Raw genomic sequence first — 25097 nt, forward strand, 5'->3', positions numbered from 1 at the left:
GCATGTTGTCTTCACTTAAAACAGCGGACATCATGCTCAATGTTTAAAACGCACTTAGTGACCCCTTGACCTAGTTTTTGACCCGGCATGGCCCATGTTCAAACTTTACCTACACAACATCTAGATACATGTACAACTTCTGACCAAGTGTGGTGAAGCTCGGATGAAAACTACTTCAATTAGAGAGCAGACACCATGCTGAATGTTTAAAACGCACTAAGTGACCACGTGACCTAGTTTTGACCCAGCATTACCCATATTCAAACTTGACCTAAAAATCATCTAGATTAAACATCTGACCAAGTTTGGTGAAGATCAGATGCAAACAACCTGAATTAGAGAGCAGACACTTAATACGGACCGACAGACCGACCGACAGACAAGCTCACTCCTATATACTCCCCTAAACTTCGTTTGTGGGGGTATAATGACCACAAAGACATATTTGAAGTCTCATATCGGAAGTATTACATGTAAACACAAACATGAAAATGTATACATTCAAACAAAAAATGTTACCATTTGAAGTTTATAAACTTTTTACCAATATATTGAGAAGAATCTAATTAGCTTTGAAAGCAATACAAGGTATTGCATGGAAACAATACATATATTTTTTTTATAAATGACCTTGACCCTACTGGCCTCAGATGCAATTCCATTCTATGTCTTTATGTAGGCTACGTACAAACCCAATTGCAACACAAAACTTCCATCCAAAATCAAGTTACAGCGAGGAAACTCTTCAGTTGAGCCAACAGTGATCTTGACCCCACTTGTCCAAACAAAACCCCTCGCTTGATCAGCCTGTAATTTGCCTTTTCACAACATTTCAGAACAATATCTCCATCCTCACTTAGTTTCTTGGTTTATTCTTGTTTAAGCAACAATGACTTTGACATTGACCCAACCGACCACAAATGCAACTGCATGCTAGGTCTGAATGTCGGCTAGAGATAGCAGTGGTTGCACCAAATGTTTATCTGAATATTTTAAGTACATTATCCGTTTACCACTTAGTTACATATTTTCACGCATTTTTAGTCCCTAAGAAAGTTATAATTAATTGAAGACCTTTTTTACTATATTCAAGTTTTAAAGGCGTTATCTCTAACCCTAAGATACTGATGAGCAGCAAACAGCATAAAACCTGAACAGACTGTAAGTTACTAGCAGGCTGTTCTGGTTTTATGCTGTTTGCACATGGCCATTTTTACTTTGCTACTGAGTGGGAAAGGGTTAAGTAATCAGGGACTACCCTAGGCCTAAAAAATAGGGAGAAGTGACTTCTCCTTTTTTTAAACAGGGAGAAGTTTGGAAAATCAGGGAGAAGTTAGTGCGGACAATATCAAAAACAAAACATATTCATTTCACAACTTTTATTATTTCTATCATTATACTATGTTGTTTTGTAAAAACAATAAATGCTCATTGAAATCTACTTCATCATAACACATTTGTCAGAGTACCGGTAGCACCTTTTCATCTCATAATTATCGTCATTATATTAACATCATCCCTATAAATGCTTTTGTAACAAAACACAATCTTAATGCATGGAACATCTTGTATATCTATTACAATGTCGAAGGTCATGACGTAGCAATTTAATTCTACTCGGATAATTTATATCTTATCGAGGAAATGTGTTTTCTCAATGTTTATGTGTAGTATTATGACTTGTTAGCATAAACAAGAGCTGTCACCATAGGATGACATATGCCCCCTATAAACGCTTAGATAGAAGTTATAGCAATTTTCTAAAACCAAAACGCAGATTTAGAAAACTAAACCCGGACCCTATGTTCAAGGTCAAGGTCAAAGAGGTCAAAATTTGTATCTCAAGGGACATAGAAGATATGAGCATTTTTCGAAACCTAAACCACTGTATTTTACTAAAAGGATGATGTTTCATTGGAATTATAATTATAGATTTAGGATTACAGACCAGTTGCTTCAGTAATATTGTTCAGAGTGTGCCCTGTTGGCCGTGTATGCATTCTTGAGTAATCATTCAAAAACCATTTTACTATGTCCAGTCACGGTGACCTCGACCTTTGACCTAGTGACCTCAAAATCAATAGGGGTCATCTGCGTGTCATGATCAATGTACCTATTTAGTTACATGATCCTAGGCCCAAGCGTTCTTGAGTTATCATCCGGAAACCACCTGGTGGACCGACAGACCGACCGACATGTGCAAAGCAATATACCCCCTCTTCTTCGAAGGGGGGCATAATAAACACAAAGTGTGACGGAAAGATGGACAGGCAGACGGACAGTCCGAGCACTATATGCCCTCCTTCGGGGGCATAAAAAAAGAGCTGTCACCATAGGATGGCATATGCCACCTATAAACGCTTTGATAGAAGTTATGAGCATTTTTCGAAACTTAAACGCAGATTTCGAAACCTAAACGCGGACCCTTAGTTCAAGGTCAAGGTCACAGGGGTGAAAATTTTTGAGCGTATGGAAAGGCCTCGTCCATATACACATACATACCAAATATGAAGGTTATATCTCAAGGGACTTAAAAGTTATGAGCATTTTTCAAAACTTAAACGCAGATTTCGAAACCTAAACGCGGACCCTACGTTCAAGGTTTAGGTCACAGGGGTGAATTTTTTGTGCGTTTGGAAAGGCCTCGTCCATATACACATGCATATTAAATATGAAGGTTATATCTCAAGGGACATCGAAGTTATGAGCATTTTTCGAAACTTAAACGCAGATTTCGAAACCTAAACGCGGACCCTAAGTTCAAGGTCAAGGTCACAGGGGTGAAAATTTGTGTGCGTATGGAAAGGCCTCGTCCATATACACATGCATACCAAATATGAATGTTATATCTCAAGGGACATAGAAGTTATGAGCATTTTTTTAAACTTAAACGCAGATTTCGAAACCTAAACGAGGACCCTAAGTTCAAGGTCAAGGTCACAGGGGTGAAAATTTGTGTGCGTATGGAAAGGCCTTGTCCATATACACATGCATACCAAATATGAAGGTTATATCTCAATGGACATAGAAGTTATGGGCATTTTTCGAAACTTAAACGCAGATTTCGAAACCTAAACGCGGACCCTAAGTTCAAGGTCACAGGGGTGAAAATTTTTGTGCATATGGAAAGGCCTTGTCCATATACACATGCATACCAAATATGAAGGTTATATCTCAAGGGACATAGAAGTTATGAGCATTTTTCGAAACCTAAACGCAAAGTGTGGCGGAAAGACAGACGGACAGACAGACGGACAGACAGACGGACAGACAGACAGACAGACAGACGGACGAACAGTCCGATCACTATATGCCTCCTTTTCTTTGAAAGGGGGCATAAAAATTAAATGTGATTCCAGTTTATATATGATGGGTGTTAATCGTAATTATCGGTGGATTAACAAACTGACAAAACTCGCTGGACTTAATTGTGGATCTACGTTATTAATAGACCTTCAATGAATTTTGCTTTTCTTTAATTAATTTTGCCGACTTTCTTTTACCATGCCGTCTGCCAAAAACCAGCAATTATCGGATGGTCATTCAGTTATCACGTAATCATTAGACAACTTACGGCACGCGGGAAGAGGCAGGAGTGTGTTGTACTAGCAACCAATAGTATGGGACTGCTTTGTCACAGTCAATTAACGATCCGTGCGGGGGGTAAATTGTGTAACCCTTAGATAAACAACAAACAATAAACTTGATAATCGCCTGCGGGCGGTAGCAAGCCTTAGCAAAAATAATCAGGCGGCTTGATTTTCGCTTTCCCGGTCTTGTTTACTAAAAAAATTGGACGACTTGATCTTCGCTTTTCTGGGCTCCTAGGGCGAAATCACAGGCGTTAGAGCGAAATTATCGCTCTAGTTGCCCATAGGGTAGTCCCTGAGTACAACAAGGTGCATACATAAAACAGTGATATGGAGATGATGCAATTTTACTATTACCAATCCAACCAGATTATTTTGTAAATGCTGATGTCAACAAATGGCTGAGTAGTTGAGCTAAAAACAAGAGCTGTCTCCATAGGAAGACAAATGCCACCAAAAAACGCTTTGGTAGATGTTATGAGCATTTTTCTAAAACCTAAACGCAGATATCGAAACCTTAACGCGGACATTAAGTTCAAGGTCAAATGAGTCAACGTTTGTGTGCGTATGGAAAGGCCCTGTCCATATACACATGCATACCAAATATAAAGGCTACATCTGAAGCGACATAGAGTAATGAGCATTTTTCAAAACCTTAACGCGAAGTGTGACAGACAGGCAGACAGACAGACAGACGGAGGGACGGACAGTGTCATCACTATATGCCCTCCTTCGGGGGCATAAAAATTAAGACTAAAACAAGATAAAAACACTGAAAAAAATCCAGAACTTTATCATTCAACAGCCCATCTCACTGTCCCCCTCCCCCACCCCCATCCATAAACTGTCATTCAACAGCCCATCTCAATGTCCCCCTCCCCCATCCCCATTCATAAACTGAACATGGTTCTAAAAAATCTGAGTACAAAAGTACTCACGCCATAAACTGATCGTTCTCCCGATTCAAAGCGTCTGCCTGGGCCATTTTCTGTTGCAGCCAGCGGGCCATGATCTCGTCATTGTCATTCATCAGTTTCTTGTGTTTCTCCTCCAAGGATGTGAAGGCCATCTGCAGAGCCTGGTGTTCGTCTTTCAGTGTCTGGAGTATACAGTAGGGCTTGAATTAATCCTGTACCGCTAAGATACCCATTTTGACTCATTTGTAGTTCCTTATAAAATTATATTTTAATAAAGACCTTTTTTACCAGACCTTAAGATACTCATAAGCCGCAATCTGTGAGTTCCTTGAAGGCTGTTGTGGTTTATGTGATGTTTGCACATAGCCATTCTGACTTTGCCTTTGAGCGGGTATGGGTTAGACACATGTAACAGAAGCAAAAATGAGATTTGTTTTAGATTTGATTTGTTTTTACTTGTATCTATTTGATTTGACTTTTTTCTGGATCTTGAAAAAAAGTCCCTGGTTTTTGTGCATGATACACTAATTTCAGATGTTTTTCCCTTCTGCTTCGTTAATGGAAAATCAGTCAATGACTTTTGAAAGGGTATTTTTACGCAAGTTCCTGCTTACCAAAAACAGAAGCCACATCAAGTTCAAATAATGCTGGAAGAGTAGCCTTGAAGGCTTCTTTTGAAAAACCAACTGATCTCCTATAATACCTACACTGGCTTCCAGGAAAAGCCAGGGTGATGTTCCAAGTTTTACAAGGTTGTCTTTAGGGTTATCAATCGTACAGCTCCATTTTAAATAAGGGAATAATGAGGTCGCTGTGGTGTAATGGAAATGGTGTCTGCCTAGCGACCGGGGGGTCATGGGTTCTATACTCACTGTGGAAGCGTTCTTTAGATCTCCCCTAAAGACACCAAATACTGGTTCTAGGCCAAGGAAACGGACTGGAGAGCGTTTCAATAAGCCTGAGGATCTAATGCAATCGAGCTACAATAAATAGGTTTAAACTTAACTAAATAAGGGAATTGTTTTGTACCTGCTCGAGGACAGTATAAATTAAGGTCACAAAACTACCAAAAAAGGCTGAAAGATATCTCGCCATCGTCAGTCCAAAATGGTGCAACAATCTATCTGAGTACCTTAAGGATTGTCAGTCTAAATCCAGTTTAAGACCAAGGCTGCAATTAAAACATGTGAAGTTTGCACAGGCTAATCTGGTATAAAACTTTATGCACATGCATGATGCACCATTTTCCACGAGCACTGCTGGTAAATATCCACTGTGTTCCTGGAGGTTCAATGCTATGCATACCTGATTGGTGGCCTCCAGTTCCAGGATTGTCCTCTCAAGATTCTTCATCTCATTCTTCAACGTCTGTTCAGTTGAGTGTGCATCACTCAACCTGGGGAAATGTTTTTAAGGAAACTGTGTGAAGCTGCGTCATATGAAAATGGGCCAAAGAAATAGACCACAGTAGCTATAGACCACATTAGATATAGACCACAGTAGCTATAGACCACAGAAGCTATAGTCCACAGTAGCTAAAGACCACAGTAGCTTTAGACCACAGCAGCTATAGACCACAGTAGCTATAGACCACAGCAGCTATAGACCACATCAGCTATAGACCACAGTAGCTATAGACCACAGTAGATATAGACCACAGTAGTTAAAGACCACAGTAGCTATAGTCGAAAGTAGCTATAGTCCACAGTAGCTATAGACCACAGTAGCTATAGACCACAGTAGCTATAGACCAAAGTAGCTATAGACCACAGTAGCTACAGACCACATTAGCTATAAACCACAGTTGAGCTCTATAGACCACAGTAGCTATAGGCCACAGTAGCTATAGACCACAGTAACTATAGACCACAGTAGCTATAGACCACAGTAGCTATAGTCCACAGTAGCTATAGACCACAGTAGCTATAGACCACAGTAGCTATAGACCACAGTAGCTATAGACCACAGAAGCTATAGACCACAGTAGCTATAGACCACAGTACAGCTATATAGACCACAGTAGCTAAAGACCACAGTAGCTGTAGACCACAGTACCTGTAGTCCAAAGTAGCTATAGACCACAGCAGCTATAGACCACAGTAGCTGTAGACCACAGCAGCTATAGACCACATTATCTATAGACCACAGTAGCTATAGACCACAGTAGCTATACACCACAGTAGCTATAGACCACAGTAGCTATAGACCACAGTAGAGCTCTATAGACCACAGTAGCTATAGACCACAGTAGCTATAGACCACAGTAGAGCTCTATAGACCACTGTAGCTATAGCCAGTCTGGTGAGGAACGACCCTTTCTGCTAGTGAGACCACAAAACATTAACTTTATGGCTGACAAGATAGCTCCTGTCCTGACTGCAATTTCGCAGGCTGGTCAGAAGCTATGCTGGCTGCTTATGGCATAAGATCCACTGTCGCATGATGCATCTCATATATGAAAAGTGCTATACTGCGGTTGTTCTATGTAAACCTTATAATGGGCTTGTATTAAAAAAGTTTATTTGCAAAATCTCAAGGAGAACTTAGGAGAACAGATCAAATAAGGCTTTGTAGAATAAATCTTCTGTTTTGCTTACAAAAATATACATCAATAATCAATTAAGAAATATAAACATATCAAAAACATTTTTATAAAACTAGAGATGTGTTTGTCAAGAACACAATGCCCCATTCTGCGCCGCTTTGAAGCCATACCTTTGAGCTTTATGGTTGACCTTGACCTTTCACCACTTAAAATGTGCAGCTCAACGAGAAGTAAGTAAGAGATTAAATGGAGAAATTAACTTTTTTTATTTTATTTTTTTTACCTTTGACCTTGAAGACTGACCTTGACCTTTCACCACTCAAAATGTGCAGCTCCAAGAGATGCACATGCATGCCAAATATGAAGTTGCTGTGTTCAATATTAAAAAAGTTATGATAAAACTTTAACGAAGGTTAAAGTTTTAGGAAAGAAAAATACAATGATATTTGACCTTTGACCTTGGAGGATGACCTTGACCTTGAATTTTCACCACTCAAAATGAGCAGCTCCAGACAGACAGACAGACAGACAGACAGGGCAGGGCAGGCGGGCGGGCAGGCAGGCAGGCAGGCAGGCAGACTTGGGTGAATTTCATGAATTGAAGGAAATTGGGTATGTTTTCCATAGTGACTACAGGCAATGTCACATTACCACAACACCCTTATTGGTAGCATAAGGTATGAGTAGCACTAAAACAGCCATGCTGTACTAGCCGGCTTTTATAATAAAACGTTTAAGTCTGTGAACCATTATGTCATGCTATTAACACTGTTGGTTGCAGCTTACTTTCCGTCCTTTACAAGTATTTCTTTCTCCTTTTCTTTGAGGGCCGCATTAAGGTCAATGATCTGCTGGGCATTCTGTAGACACACAGGAATAATAATGAGCAGAACAGCATGAGACAGACCTTATACTTGTATACATTCTTCTAAACAGTGGCACTCTAACATCAATATGAGGCATAACATAAATTATAATAAACATATCACAAAGGAAACTAATAAAACTGATGAAAATCCCAGTAAAATCTTACATTATATTCACATGTAATGAATAGATTTGTGATGCTATGAAATCACTTGAAAATTTCAAAAAATATATCTGAGCTAAGAATGAGGTTTTGGAGCCCTTAAACCGATTACAAACAAGAAATGCTATGCTTAGGATCAACTGTTTTTTATTTTTCATAATTATTTTATGAAGATGTGAATCTTATCTATACCTCTGTAGTTGTGTTAACCAAGTTAAAATATCTTATATCTTTTAAATAAATGTAGGTTGTCCCCCAAAAAACCTGTACATTAACCCATTTATGCCTAGCGTCTAGAAAACAGGCCTTGGCAAACAGCGTAGACCCAGATGAGACACCGCATGATGCAGCGTCTCATCAGGGTCTGTGCTGTTTGCTTAAGGAGTTTCTAAAAGAAATATTCTAAATATCGAAATAAATATACTAGACATCTCTAATTTTGGAAATAAATTAATCCAAATTAGAAGGATGGGAGAGTCCACTGAGCATAAATGGGTTAAACTGTACACAAAGGTAATGGACTGGTTTCAGCCCCCACCGTCTCACCTCTCCTCTCTTCTTGTGCATCTCTGTGAGTTCCTCATGCAGTTTGAAGAGTTTCTGTTCCAGCTGCTGAACTTTCTCATTGGGGACCCCACCGCCCGGCCCACTGTGGAAATAATGGTCGTGTTATGGCTTAACCCTTTGCATGCTGGGAAATTTTTCGTCTGCTAAAATGTCTTCTGCTGAATTTCTAAAATTAGCATTTTCTTCGATTTTTTTTCAAAGAATACTATCAGAATAGCAAACAGTTTGGATCCTGATGAGATGCCACGTTCTGTGGCGTCTCATCTGGATCCAAACTGTTTGCAAAGGCCTTCAAAATTCGGTTCCAGCACTGAAAGGGTTAACACTCCTGTAAATTTATTAAAAGCTTAATCTTAAAAAATCAGTTGCAGCTTACATTTTCTAAGTTGCTATAACTGAATCAGAAGTGTAATCTTAATCAGAAGTGTAATCTTAATCAGAAGTGTAATCTTAATAAGAAGTGTAATCTTAATCAGAAGTGTAATCTTAATCAGAAGTGTAATCTTAATCAGAAGTGTAATCTTAATCAGAAGTGTAATCTTAATCTTAAGAATATTTGTTAAAGCCTTTAGCTTTTAAAGCATGTGTAAAAGTTACAGATTTTTTTTTCATAATCTAGTAACATTATTTTTTTTCTGTTTGCTAAGTTCAAGTTGTTAGACATACTACTACAATAATCAAAAACACGTTCAAATGAGATTTTGGATCAATCTGCTGCATTTGTCATTTTGCACCAAACAAAGAAAATATTTCATGTTTTGGGCAAACACTGATAAATTATAAAGCATATTCACACTTCTATGACATGAGAATCTATTTAAAATTTCTGTTGGCATATTGCTGAGCCTACAGAGTCATTCACAATGTTATATTCATACTTGACAGAACATCACAGTAGTTAAACCCTTTGCCTTTCAAAACCAAGGTTAAAGCAATTGTTGAAACACATGATTTTTTTCTTTCTATTAGTTGGCTTACCCCAAACATGTTGCCCAAGATCGGGACCGATCCTATGCCCCAGGAGGGGTGAAGAAGACTAAGTAAGTAAAGTAATTTGCAGCTGCTTACCCTGAATCTACTCTCACTTGTATACTGTGGTTCTCTTACCCTGAATCTATTCTCATTTGTAGACTGTGGTTCTCTTACCCTGAATCTACTCTCACATGTAGACTGTGGTTCTCTTACCCTGAATCTATTCTCATTTGTAGACTGTGGTTCTCTTACCCTGAATCTACTCTCACTTGTAGACTGTGGTTCTCTTACCCTTAATCTACTCTCACTTGTAGACTGTGGTTCTCTTACCATGAATCTACTCTCACTTGTAGATTGAGGTTCTCTTACCCTGAATCTACTCTCACTTGTATACTGAGGTTCTCTTACCCTGAATCAACTGTCACGTGCAGACTGTGGTTCTCTTACCATGAATCTACTCTCACTTGCAGACTGTGGTTCTCTTACCATGAATCTACTCTCACTTGTAGACTGTGGTTCTCTTACCATGAATCTACTCTCACTTGTAGACTGTGGTTCTCTTACCCTGAATCTACTCTCACTTGTAGACTGTGGTTCTCTTACCCTGAATCAACTCTCACTTGTAGACTGTGGTTCTCTTACCCTGAATCAACTCTCACTTGTAGACTGTGGTTTTCTTACCCTGAATCTACTCTCACTTGCAGACTGAGGTTCTCTTACCCTGAATCTACTCTCACTTGTAGACTGTGGTTCTCTTACCCTGAATCAACTGTCACGTGCAGACTTTGGTTTTCTTACCCTGAATCTACTCTCAAGTGCAGGCTGTGGTTTTCTTACCCTGAATCAACTCTCACTTGTATACTGTGGTTCTCTTACCCTGAATCTACTCTCACTTGTATACTGTGGTTCTCTTACCTTGAATCTACTCACACTTGTTGACTGAGGTTCTCTTACCCTGAATCTACTCTCACTTGTAGACTGTGGTTCTCTTACCCTGAATCTACTCTCACTTGTAGACTGTGGTTCTCTTACCCTGAATCTACTCTCACTTGTAGACTGTGGTTCTCTTACCCTGAATCTACTCTCACTTGTAGACTGTGGTTCTCTTACACTGAATCAACTCTCACTTGCAGACTGTGGTTCTCTTACCCTGAATCAACTCTCACTTGTAGACGGTGGTTTTCTTACCCCGAATCTACTCTAACTTGCAGGCTGTGGTTCTCTTACCCTGAATCAACTCTCACTTGTAGACTGTGGTTCTCTTACCCTGAATCTACTCTCACTTGTAGACTGTGATTCTCTTACCCTGAATCAACTCTCACTTGCAGACTGAGGTTCTCCTAACCTGAATTTACTCTCACTTGCAGACTGTGGTTCTCTTACCTTGAATCAACTCTCACTTGTAGACTGTGGTTCTCTTACCCTGAATCTACTCTCACGTGCAGGCTGTGGTTCTCTAAACCCTGAATCAACTCTCACTTGTATACTGTGGTTCTCTTACCCCGAATCTACTCTCACTTGTATACAGTGGTTCTCTTACCCTGAATCTACTCTCACTTGTATACTGTGGTTCTCTTACCCTGAATCAACTTTCACTTGTATACATGCACTGTGGTTCTCTTACCCTGAATCTACTCTCACTTGTAGACTGAGGTTCTCTTACCCTGAATCTTTTCTCACTTGTATACTGTGGTTCTCTTACCCTGAATCAACTCTCACTTGTAGACTGTGGTTCTCTTACCCTGGATCAACTCTCACTTGTAGACTGTGGTTCTCTTATCCTGAATCTACTCTCACTTGTTGACTGAGGTTCTCTTACCCTGAATAAACTCACACTTGTACACTGTGGTTCTCTTACCCTGAATCTACTCTCACTTGTAGACTGTGGTTCTCTTACCCTGAATCAAATCTCACTTGTATACTGTGGTTTTCTTATCCTGAATCTACTCTCACTTGTAGACTGTGGTTCTCTTACCCTGAATCAAATCTCACTTGTAGACTGTGGTTCTCTTACCCTGAATCTACTCTCACTTGTAGACTGTGGTTCTCTTACCCTGAATCTACTCTCACTTGTAGACTGTGGTTCTCTTACCCTGAATCTACTCTCACTTGTAGACTGCGTTTCTCTGACCCTGAATCTACTCTCACTTGTAGACTGTGGTTCTCTTACCCTAAATCAACTGTCACTTGTTGACTGAGGTTCTCTTACCCTGAATCTACTCTCACTTGTAGACTGTGGTTCTCTTACCCTGAATCTACTCTCACTTGTGTAATGTGGTTCTCTTACCCTGAATCTACTCTCACTTGTAGACTGAGATTCTCTTACCCTGAATCAAATCTCACTTGTAGATTGTGGTTCTCTTATCCTGAATCTACTCTCACTTGTAGACTGAGGTTCTCTTATCCTGAATCTACTCTCACTTGTAGAATGTGGTTCTCTTACCCTGAATCTACTCTCACTTGTAGACTGAGATTCTCTTACCCTGAATCAACTCTCACTTGTAGACTGTGGTTCTCTTATCCTGAATCCACTCTCACTTGTAGACTGAGGTTCTCTTATCCTGAATCAACTCTCACTTGTAGACTGAGGATCTCTTACCCTGAATCAAATCTCACTTGCAAACTGAGGTCCTCTTACCCTGAATCAACTCTCACGTGCAGACTGCGGTTCTCTTATCCTGAATCAACTCTCACTTGCAGACTGAGGTTCTCTTACCCTGAATCTACTCTCACTTGCAGACTGGTTCTCTTACCCTGAATCTACTCTCACTTGTAGACTGTGGTTCTCTTACCCTGAATCTACTCTCACTTGTAGACTGTGGTTCTCTTACCCTGAATCTACTCTCACTTGTAGAATGTGGTTCTCTTACCCTGAATCTACTCTCACTTGTAGACTGTGGTTCTCTTACCCTGAATCTTCTCTCACTTGTAGACTGTGGTTCTCTTACCCTGAATCTTTTCTCACTTGTAGACTGTGGTTCTCTTACCCTGAATCTACTCTCACTTGTAGACTGTGGTTCTCTTACCCTGAATCTACTCTCACTTGTAGACTGTGGTTCTCTTACCCTGAATCTACTCTCACTTGTAGACTGTGGTTCTCTTACCCTGAATAAACTCTCACTTGTAGACTGCGGATCTCTTACCCTGAATCTACTCTCACTTGTAGACTGAGGTTCTCTTACCCTGAATCTACTCTCACTTGTATACTGTGGTTCTCTTACCCTGAATCTACTCTCACTTGTATACTGTGGTTCTCTTACCCTGAATCAAACTCTCACTTGCAGACTGTGGTTCTCTTACCCTGAATCTACTCTCACATGTAGACTGTGGTTCTCTTACCCTGAATCTACTCTCACTTGTAGACTGTGGTTCTCTTATCCTGAATTTACTTTCACTTGTAGACTGTGGTTCTCTTACCCTGAATCTACTCTCACTTGTTGACTGAGGTTCTCTTACCCTGAATCTACTCTCACTTGTAGACTGTGGTTCTCTTACCCTGAATCTACTCTCACTTGTATACTGTGGTTCTCTTACCCTGAATCAACTCTCACTTGTAGACTGAGGTTCTCTTACCCTGAATCAACTCTCACTTGTAGACTGTGGTTCTTTTACCCTGAATCAAACTCTCACTTGCAGACTGTGGTTCTCTTACCCTGAATCTACTCTCACATGTAGACTGTGGTTCTCTTACCCTGAATCTACTCTCACTTGTAGACTGCGGTTCTCTTACCCTGAATCAACTCTCACTTGTAGACTGAGGTTCTCTTACCCTGAATCAACTCTCACTTGCAGACTGGTTCTCTTACCCTGAATCTACTCTCACTTGTAGACTGTGGTTCTCTTACCCTGAATCTACTCTCACTTGTAGACTGCGGTTTTCTTACCCTGAATGTACTCTCACTTGTAGACTGTGGTTCTCTTACCCTGAATCTACTCTCACTTGTAGACTGCGGTTCTCTTACCCTGAATCAACTCTCACTTGTAGACTGAGGTTCTCTTACCCTGAATCAACTCTCACTTGCAGACTGGTTCTCTTACCCTGAATCAACTCTCACTTGCAGACTGAGGTTCTCTGCCTTCAACTTCTCTGTCTCCAGGGTCAGCTGCATGTTGCGAGACTTGAGGGCAGTCACTTGCTCAAACAGCTTGTTTTCTGTGAGATTTACAGGACTTGAGAAGTTTAATACTCTTTAACCAATTTATGCCTAGCGTCTAGAAAAAAGGCCTTGGCAAACAGCATAGACCCAGATGAGACGCCGCATGATGCGGTGTTTCATCAGGGTTTGCGCTTTTTGCTTAAAGGAATTTCAGTAAGTAATATTCTAAATATTTAAATAAATATACTAGAAATCCCTAATTTTGGAAATAAAATGATCCAATTCAGAAGGATGGGAGAGTCCACTAGGCATAAATGGGTTAAACAGAAACCATGAGGTTGGTAAGAAGGATCTGGTTTTGTGTCTAATTGCAGGCAAGGTTGGTAAGAAGGATCTGGTTTTGTGTCTAGTTGCAGGCACCTATTTCAGTCAAAGGAATTTATTATATTTTATTGACTTTTTCTACATTGTAATACTTACCATTGACTTTAGAAAACCTGTGAGACCAACAAATCTGACAACAATCTTTAATATTCGTATAGCATTTGGGTGCTTGTAGATAAAATATGTGACACAATTTTTTAATAGGTCACTACTTACTATCAAGTGTGCATGGATGACAGATTGAACAACAAGATTCCATTAGGTTTCCCTGAGTCTGTTAGCATTTTGCAACATGATACCGAAACCATTTCTGCAATATCATACTTTTTTCATTTAGTTCACTAGCAACAGCATAATTACATTTTGACATATAAAGTCATCTGCACTTTCTCTATTTAAAAAAATAATTCATTGTGTGAAATAATAGCATATTTGCACTTTATTGCAAAAAAGTTTTCAATGAAATTACATAAAACCTTCAAATCATAAAAGGACAAAGTGAAAATAGTTGTACAAAATATTTTGACTTAATTGTTTCGGAAAATCAGGCTTAAAATGCATTTGTTCTTTAAAACTGTGCCAGTTTTATTACAATGGTATCCTTAATTTATTTAATATGACTTTAATTATGACAGCTGTGCATTAATAATAAAACAGTTCTATTACCAATCTGGCATTTGAATGTATGACTTTTTTCGCTTATTTATGGCATTGATGCACAGACAAATAAAAAAGCATCATGTAAAATGATATCATGCCATTCCCTGACATCGAGCATCTCCTGATATTAATCATTTTGATTACATTAAGAAAGGGGCTCTCATATTGACATAGCTTTTTTTCCTTATGTGAGAATGGCCGTGTTTCACAATTTTGGGAAATTCACCACTAAAATTTTCACAATTTCAAGAAGTTGGCGAATCAAATGTTCACAATTTAAGAAAGTTTGCGACTCAAATGTTCACAATTTTGAACAATTCTCTGCTCATTTTTCACACAATGGGGTGGGGGCCAAAGGCCACTTAACAAAAACAACAAAAAGGCCCTGGATAAAGTCATATGCATGCATTACTATGCTTGAAAATAAATACAACAAAATAAGGAAAAACAGGTTTAAATGCATTTCAAAATCTCACTTGGGGCTCCCTCTGGCATAAAATTTTCTGAAGCCAAATTTACCTTTTTATTTATTATTATTTTCGATATGTTATGGGTGATAATGTAGAAAACCTAGTAGCCAAATGGAATTGTTTGTAGCCAAATTTCCGTATTAGTAGCCATTCGCTAATTTGGCGAATGGCAGAGTAAGCCCTGTTAATACTTCAACTAAAATGCTTCATATTCAATACATTTTATTGGTCAACTTCATTAAATCACATCAATTGAAAAGTAAAGCAGACAACTGCAATACTGAAGTGGAAACACAACACTTAAAAAAATACTTTCACATTCTCTTTACTTTATGTTTTATTTTATTTAATTGTGCATGAAATCATAATTGATTCTAGCTTAAGAGCAGTGCACCCACATCGCATCTGTCAATATATGCCTGTTCAGTGGGAATACCCCTGTGGGCCCTGTTCTGATTGGGCATTTATAATGTCAAATCTTAACATGGTTCAGTGAATCAAAATTTGAAGTTACGTTGGCATATTGCTGTTTGCAATTGACTGCTATCCCTTTTCGACACCAGGAAAACAACACATGTAGTGGATGTAATTGCGGTTGTGTATAAAACTATCGGCTTTGAGTGGTTAAACACGCTGAAACTAACAATTTTAACAATGGTTTTTACTGGAATTAAATAAATCTTTGAATATTATTTGTTTATCTTAGTATTGTTCGGATTAATTCAGAAATTCTTTTCCTTGCTGTTTCCTTCACTGCGTGATACACAGTAATCTGGGGATTACATCTTCATACATTTGTTTCATTACATGATAATAAGTTGACATATATAGGTCTATCACTTTACCTTTCATCCATTATCTTTCTACAACCACATAAGTACTGACTATAGGAAGTAATTAAATTGTATCTACAATAGTATTCGGATAAAAGCATTTTCGGATAACGCAAAAATCACCCAAGTCAATACAGATATTATAAGATGTCACTTACGTGAGTCGATAAGATCGGCAAATTCATATGTTTCTTTTCTATTTCTTGCCTTTAAGTTCTGAAATATAAGCTGTTTCCAGTCAGCTGTCGGAGTCGTCATCTTACTTAAGATTGTTTTTGTTTTCGTTTTGTGTGGCTTAGTTCAAGTACAAATATACTCGAAATTATATATATTTGACAATCAGTTCATATTCATTAAATATTTACTTTAAAGTTCACAAGTAAAACCCCAGTGTAGGCAGCTTGTGTATATATCCTGCTCAGTTCAATCGCTGAAAAAGTTAATATAGAAAATGTATTTGTTGTTGTTGTTCTGATTATTATAGGTTACATTTCACTTATTTATAATTGTATAAAAACAATTGATTGGTTCCGAGCATGGGTTGAAATCACCCAGTTAAAGGGGCAATACAACAGATTTCACGTTTTGGTAAATTGATAAAAAATTTAAAAATGTTGTTACAGATTCGCAAATTTTCGTTTTAGTTATGATATTTTTGAGGAAATAGTAATACTGACCATTTACCATGCTCTTAAATATCTATCATATGTTTTTTTTTGATGATTTGAAAACCTGAAAATTATAAAGCATCGTGCGACGCAAAACGATTGAATAATTTGGAAAGTTCTGTTGTTGTCGTTCTATTTTGGATACTACGAGGATTGCTTATATAGGTAAAAAATACGTCCGCTCTAAGCATGAGCATGGATGGTCGAATGGTCTAGGCGGGAGATTTTTACTCCATTACTCCAGGGGTCAGTGGTTCGAGCCCTGTTGAGGGTTACTTTTTTTCCTTTTTTAAAAATTGTTCTTGTTTTTTACTGGAGATTTTTAGTTCAAATTTTTAAATTTATTAATATAAAGCATTTTATGACAAGCTTCAATACATGCCAAAATCTGTTGGACGGCCCGTTTAAAAGACGAACACAATGTCATATTGAAAATTTACAAAATAGGTTAATCAAATTAAAATAAAACTTTCTCTGAAATGTTTGCTTATTACATGACTCCATCCCACAACCAAAAGACATGATACTCTACCAACTTAGCTATGTTGGTGGCTGGTTCTTACACAATCAAATAAATCTCCCACCCTTTAGGCAGACCTACAGGTATCCCTGCCATTGACTTCCATCACCTTTTGGTACAACTTGGACGGAAAGCGCATCTATTATGGCATGAAAAGGCAGATGGTTTTTGCCAACAATATTTCAAAAATGAATTCAATTTTGTTTGCTATAATTGCCATCACATACTAGACTAGCTGCATAGACTGAAGTAATTCTTAAGTGTAGATCCTAAATATGCAACTGAACTAAACTAATATTAAATATTATGTAATTATAAATAGTTCAAATTTGTCACGAGCTATTATATTTATCATTTTAAATGCAAACAATTGTACCAAATGAACTATGCAATGATTTTCTCTGTGTAATAAAATTTTAACGGTCATCATTCCAGCTAGATCATCGACGGAGTGGTTGATACATTCGCAGACGACACTGTAGTCGATACGCACGTGACCCATGACGAGGTTTATAAATTTTATTTTAACATGTGGCATTATGTGAATATCGTATCGAAATATGAATTAATTTTGTTGTCTCTAAAAGATGTTGCCTTCGCTGTTCTTGCAACAATGTGTTTAAACTGTGTTTCAGATTGACGATCTGCCAAGCCTGCCATAGACTTGACAAATCTGTCTGCAGACGATCAATCCAATGGCGACATGAATTTCCCCGGCATGAAGTTTGACGTGACGGACGTCATTGACGTAGTGAAACCCATCCAAGAGGACAGTTTCAACGCAGCGACAGTCCTCGAGGACCAGGGCGTCACATACACCGTAATTGAGCGTGGCAGCCAGAAAGGACAACCCATACTCGTGACCAACCTAGGCTATGTGTATTCCGTAAAGGTAAATGTCTCTTTAAAAAATGTTAATTGATATATCAAATATAACTTATAACTACAAAATAACTTTTTTCTATTTTTATTATTTTTAATATTACCTTCATTGTAATTAGCATGTGTTGTTATATCATGTGTTTCAGACTGACAACAAGAAGTCGGGGACAGTGACCTGGCGATGCGCAGCAAAGCAGTACGTTGCCCAGTCACCGTCAGCCAGAGAGGTGACCACTTCGTACAGAAGCGGGAGCACCTGCATGCTGCAGTGCCAGACCAACAACTGCGGCATCTGGCGTTCTCTAAGGTAATTATTTGTAATAAACGCAGGCGTTTTCCAGTGTTGTTGTGTTTATCAGATCAAGTACGCTTAACGTTTTGATGTTCTATATTTAATAACATGTGTTGAATCCTCAGGCCCGAGCATCAGCGAAGACCGGCGTCTTCATTCCCGCCCGCACCATCGCCGAGAATATCCTTACGGAAGAGTGTAGTGAGGAGGACGTCGCTCGGCCCCGAGTCAACCTCCTTAAAGAGAGCGGTGAACCACGCCGCGCCAGTCTGCATCCTAAAGAGCCAGAAACTCTAGACTTCGAAGTAATTGATAATGTAATTAAAAGTAACAAACGTAGCTATAATTTGACATATTAAAATTTTATATATAAAGCAGTAAAATGTTTATATAAATAAAACTTTCCCTATTCAGGTTGACGCCCACTTCATCAATGTGGATGTGTTCCTTGTGAAGGACATTGAGTTTGATTCTCAGCGGCACTTCGTCTTCGCGACTGAATATCAGCTGAACATCCTGCGTCAGGCGAAGAGGTGGTTTATGGATGGAACATTCAAGGTTATTTTAAATATATATATAGTTTATATATATTTTTCCAGTAAGCCAGATGCACCTCTATTGATTGAAGATGGGACAGGGGGCCTAGCAGGTAATTTGTACAAATATGTTAATAATTTATATTTTCAGGTTGTTGGCGAACCCTTCAAGAGGATGGGCAGCTATTTACCATAAATGCGTTCGTTGAGAGAGAAGGTGCCAGCAAACAGCTACTACTCGTTTTCGTTCTGATGAGCCGTCTGACCCAGGCTGACTACAAACTTGTCTTCCGGGCCGTACTGGAACGTCTAGGCAACGTCGAAGTGGAAGGCTTTGTTGCAGACTTTGAAGTTGGTATGTATCATTTTAAATGGTTATATATATTACTTGTATATAAGATTTAGCAGAATTGCAACAAAGGTCAAGTCATTGTAAAATACTTCTAATCTCTTCATGCAAAACTCTATATTAAAATTTTGATATTGTTTGTAACTTAAACGTTTTATTTCAGCCGTCTGGAACGCTGTTCTGGCAGTATTTCCAGGCCGGGAAATGAAGGGCTGCGTCTTTCATTGGAGTCGGGCAGTGTGGAGACGTGTCCAGCATGAGAGCCTTTCTGAGGTGTACAGACGTCGCGGAGGCGTGTTCAAGTACATCCGCATGCTGATGGCCCTGCAGTTCCTTCCCACTCCACACATTCCACATGCCTTCGAGACGCTAGGGCTGAGGGCAACGACAGACGCAACACGCCGCCTGGTCGCCTACATCAGTCGGAAGTGGGTCCACGGCGGGTCGTTTGAGCCCAGGGACTGGTCTGTGTTCCGACAGGACGTCCGGAGCAACAAGGACCTTGAAGGTATATATATATATATATATATAAATATAATTTAAATAGATAATTCATTTATTATTGCTAACATTACATTTATTTTTATATATCATATTATATTTCCAGGATACCACAACCTCCTGAATTCAAAAGCCGGTAGCGGTGTCGGTTTTTACCGACTGGTACCTCATCTTCGCCAAGAATCGGAAATGGTGAGGATGCTAGTTGAAGGCAGCGACCTCCACCGGATCACCACAACGCGGTCGGCTAAGGTCCAGAAGTCCCTGGTGTCCCTCTGGGACAAGTATGAGGCGAAGCAATTAAATGCACCACCTCCAAGTTCCTGGCAAAGGTCAGTCATGTGTACTGTTGCATAGTGTAACTAGATACAGACTATAGATAGCTGCATGCTCGAATAACCTTACTATTACATTGTACAGTGAGCTGATAAGCCAGTCTCACTTGAGCCACCAACGTAGTAACATCATTAAAAAGTATAGCGCACATTTGTGTTTGTTATTACTTAGACTATTCACATGAGTGAAAGAACAACTACGCATAACATTCAAATATGAAACATGGTGTCAGAATTTGAGTGATTTATCCACATCACATAAGTTTAAAAAATGGATTTAAGTGGCATCCAAGCTCCGCGAATGGACTGGAACTCGTCCAGTTTACCCGAAGCATTCGACAAATTTGAACGTCACGTGAAACTCATGTTTAGTGGACCTTTGAAGAACAAATCAGAGGAAGAGCATGTATCATATTTCTTATTGTGGATTGGTGACAGAGGACGTGACATTCACAGCACGTGGAAAGACATTTCACCAGAAAATGCAAAGAAGATAAAAACATATTATGAACGTTTCAGGAATTACGTGCAGCCAAAGTTAAATCCGATCTTTGCCCGGTACAAGTTTTACAAACAGATGCAGGACAACGACTCCATTGATGCATATATTACACGTTTGCAACTTATTGCACAAGACTGCAACTTTTCCGAAAAGACGGACGAAATGATTCGAGATAGGATCGTTTTTGGCACAAATTCGCCAAAGTTACGCGAGAAGCTAATCAACATCGGTGCAGGGTTGACACTCGATGTAGCCGTACAGACTGCGCAAAGTCTGGAGTACTCAAGGGAGCAGCTGCGCTCCATGAACAACGAAGTAGACGCGTGCCGATCCAGGCCAGTGCACCCGAGACCGATGCAACCGCATCGCCAACGACAACAACGTCGGACGACAGCTACTGATGCAGGTCCAAGTCTACCTACCAAACACAAGCCGTGTTTCAACTGTGATACATTTCACAACTTTGGACAATGTCCAGCAAAAGGAAAGCAGTGCCGCAAGTGCAACAAACTTAACCATTTCGCAAAGTGTTGCCGTTCTAAAAACAATAATATACACACTGTGGACAATGACACAATTAGTCATGATGTAACATCGGATGTAGATGGATTCAATATTGACACGGTAAGCACATTTTGTTCTACCGATCGTGCAATGATTCGTCTCCCCATTGGCCCTAATAAATGTCCCATTAGTTTTAAAATTGATACTGGAAGTTCAGTAAACATTCTGCCGAAGAAAGAGTTTAATGGTCTGAACATTCATTCCCCATTGGAACCCCCTACTGACATTTTGACTGCCTATACAGGTAACAGACTTCCAGTTGTAGGGAAAATCAAATTGCGATGTTCACACAAAGACAAAACTGTGAGCACGTGGTTTCATGTTGTAGATTCCCCGTCGGTACCTCTCTTAAGCCTGAAAACATCAACCGATCTAGGATTAATTCAGCTGACATGTACTGTTGATTGCCCATCCCAAGAATTAAATAAAGAAAGTGTGTTATCAGATTACAAAGACCTCTTTGAAGGTATTGGGGTCATCCCTGGCACTTGCAAGCTTCATTTGAAGCCAGATGCTATACCAGTCGTTAATCCTCCTAGGAGAGTTCCGGAAGCATTACGCAATAGACTACGCGAAGAGCTTGACCGAATGGAAAACAATGACATAATTGCTAAGGTCAATACACCCACAGACTGGGTAAATTCACTTGTAGTGGTCGAAAAGCCGAACACTGGACAGTTAAGAATATGTCTTGACCCAAAATCACTGAATGACGCTATTCGAAGACCACATTACCCTATGCCAACACTTGACGACGTGACGTCACAGTTAGCTGAATGCAAATATTTTAGTCTATTAGACATTACACATGCTTACTGGAGTGTAAGGCTTGACGAAAAGTCATCTTACCTGACAACATTCAGTACCCCATTTGGCAGATATCGTTATCTCCGACTTCCTTTTGGGATAAAATCATCTCAGGACATTTTTGTACAGAAAATTGAGGAGATATTCGGGGACCTGACAGGTGTACGCACAATAGTTGACGACATATTAATAAGTGGACGTACAAGAATTGAGCATGACAGAAATCTCACTGCTACGCTTCAACGTGCACGTGAAAATGGCATAAAAATTAATCCCGACAAATGTCGTATTGGATTGTCCGAAGTACCATTCTTTGGTCACGTGATCACGTCATCTGGACTGAAACCAGACAGTACTAAGATTGAGGCATGTGTCAATGTAGAAGCACCAAAGACACGCGGCGAACTTGAAACATTTTTGGGTATGGTTACTTATCTGCAGAAATTTGCCCCCAATTTGGCTGAAATAACAGGCCCATTGAGATTGCTTCTGAAAAAAGACGTTGAATTTGTATGGGATCAATCACAATCAGATGCCTTTTCTCAAGTTAAGCAGGTCATAACACAAAGCCCAGTGCTAGCTTACTTTGACCCCAAGAAGCCGGTTTGCATTGAATGTGACGCTTCAATGAACGGTGTAGGTGCAGCGATCATGCAAGATGGTCAGCCAGTTGCATATGCATCTAAGACATTGACACAGACAGAACGAAATTATGCAAACATTGAACGTGAAATGCTAGCTATAGTGTTTGCATGCCAGCGTTTTCACCAGTACATATATGGCAGACATGTAATTGTTCATTCTGACCATAAGCCCTTATCTGCGATCATGAAGAAGCCATTACATGCAGCACCACCTCGTTTGCAAAGGATGATGCTTAGTTTGCAAAAATATGACCTTGATGTTAGACATGTGAGCGGGAAAGAAGTTCCCATCGGGGATTTCCTGTCACGACAGCCAATGTCAGACTGTTCTGAAATCGAAGGTCTTGACCTTCACGTTCACACGGTGCTCTCGAGCATGACCTATACTGACCGAAGTCTAGAAAACGTGAGAAACGAGACAAGAACTGACCTACAGATGATAGCCCTGAAACAGACTATAGTTAGAGGATGGCCGAGTTCTAGGTCAGATTGCCCTGACATGATACGCGAGTATTTCAATCACAGGGACGAACTTTCGACAGCCGATGACCTAATTTTTAGAGGGCAGACACTGGTCATTCCCAAGAGACTCCGACCACACATGTTAGAACAAGTTCATTTAGGTCACATGGGCATTGAAAAAAGCACACAAAGAGCCAAAGACGTTATGTTCTGGCCAGGAATGTGCAAGCAACTTACTGAGTACATAATGAGCTGTACAATTTGCTTATCGCATAGAAACTCAAACCAAAAAGAACCGTTAACACCCCATGAAATTCCGCAGGGTCCATGGCAGGAGGTTGCCACAGACATATTCCATTTTGATGGAAATGACTATTTGCTCGTAGTAGACTACTACAGCAGATACTTTGAAATAGACAAACTTCCGGACATGCTGTCCACAACAGTTATCAGAAAACTGAAGTCACGCTTCAGTACCCATGGCATTCCGATGCGTATTTTCAGTGACAACGGACCTCAGTATACATCGGACGTATTTCGAAATTTTGTCAAATCATGGCATATTGAGCATGTCACATCTAGTCCACATTATCCAAAGTCAAACGGACTTGCTGAACGGACAGTACAAACTGTAAAAAGACTGCTACAAAAAGCAAAAGACAGTGGCCATGAACCATACTTAGCCTTGCTAGAGTATAAGAACACTCCACTCTCAGATTGCAATCGGTCACCCGTGCAGTTGCTGATGAGTAGGAGAACTAGGTCAATTATGCCTACAACGGTTACCCAGCTTCTGCCCAAAGTCGTTAACTCAGACTTTGTCCGATCTTCAATTCAAACTTCCAAAAATAAACAGAAAAACAATTATGACAAAACCGCAAAACCGCTCCCAAGATTACATTTGAATGAAAGTGTGAGGTTCCAGATAGGAAAACTCTGGAAACCAGCTAAGGTTATCGAAATACACAATGCTAACTCTTACATAATACAAACACCTTCTGGTCAGGTTTACAGGAGAAATCGCCGCTACCTCATCAGAACCAATGAGGATTTCCCAGAGATATCAGATTTTACACCTGATGTTTTGGCAAGAAATCATTCAAGCACTGATAAACCGGTCAAACAACCAACAAACAATAGTGCATTGAATATTCAACATCCCTCTGTACCTGTAGATAAGCCCATTTCCCCTTATCAGACACGATCAGGTAGAATAGTGCAGCCGAGTCAGCGATACGCAGAAAATGAATGGACTAAGTAAATGTTCAGAATGTTGTTGATGTTTATGTAACATTGATCAAAACATCAAATTATTAATATTAACATAATTATGATTAATTGTGAATATGTTATAACAAACTTTTATTAAAGACAAATTTCCATCTTAACAAAACAAAGGGGATGTTGCATAGTGTAACTAGATACAGACTATAGATAGCTGCATGCTCGAATAACCTTACTATTACATTGTACAGTGAGCTGATAAGCCAGTCTCACTTGAGCCACCAACGTAGTAACATCATTAAAAAGTATAGCGCACATTTGTGTTTGTTATTACTTAGACTATTCACATCAGTGAAAGAACAACTACGCATAACATTCAAATATGAAACATGTACGATGTTGTGGTGGAGTAATGTTCATGTATATTGTATTATGTAGTTAAAATTCTGTTATTTTTGTCACGTTCACTGTATATACCTTGTAATTTTTGTTGTAAATGTATTTTTTTTGGAATATAAAGAGAATAAAGAAAAGTTCATACATTTATATTTTATTATGTACTTCAAATTCTGTTGTATTTTCTCTCATTTACTCTATATTCTCTGTAATTTTTGTTGTAAATGAATTTTTTGCAATAAAAAAAAAAGTTCATACAGTGTAGATGTATTATGTAGTTCAAATTCTGTTGTATTTTGTCATGTTCACTGTATATTCTCTGTAATTTTTGTTGTAAATGTATTTTTTGT

The 25097-nt window shown here is 39.2% G+C and overlaps 1 protein-coding gene across 3 annotated transcripts in view; it reads right to left on the minus strand.

Annotated features, from left to right (window-relative positions):
• LOC127836441 (autophagy-related protein 16-1-like) overlaps positions 1–16324 on the minus strand; it is a 33566-nt gene extending 17242 nt beyond the window's left edge. For 2 of the 3 annotated variants that reach the window (XM_052363082.1, XM_052363081.1), the window contains exons 1-6: positions 16224–16324; positions 13660–13774; positions 8629–8731; positions 7839–7912; positions 5813–5903; positions 4529–4689 (exon numbers count right to left, since the gene is read on the minus strand). In XM_052363082.1, the coding sequence (XP_052219042.1) occupies positions 4529–4689; positions 5813–5903; positions 7839–7912; positions 8629–8731; positions 13660–13774; positions 16224–16323 (644 nt within the window). In that variant the 5' untranslated portion in view covers position 16324. Of the gene's footprint in view, positions 1–4528; positions 4690–5812; positions 5904–7838; positions 7913–8628; positions 8732–13155; positions 13194–13659; positions 13775–16223 lie in introns of those variants that run through there. The other variant, XM_052363083.1, reaches the window with a different exon arrangement.
• Between the last annotated feature and the right edge of the window lie 8773 nt (positions 16325–25097).

The sequence above is a fragment of the Dreissena polymorpha genome, chromosome 6 (assembly GCF_020536995.1).
Source record: "Dreissena polymorpha isolate Duluth1 chromosome 6, UMN_Dpol_1.0, whole genome shotgun sequence".
Lineage (NCBI taxonomy): Eukaryota > Metazoa > Mollusca > Bivalvia > Myida > Dreissenidae > Dreissena > Dreissena polymorpha.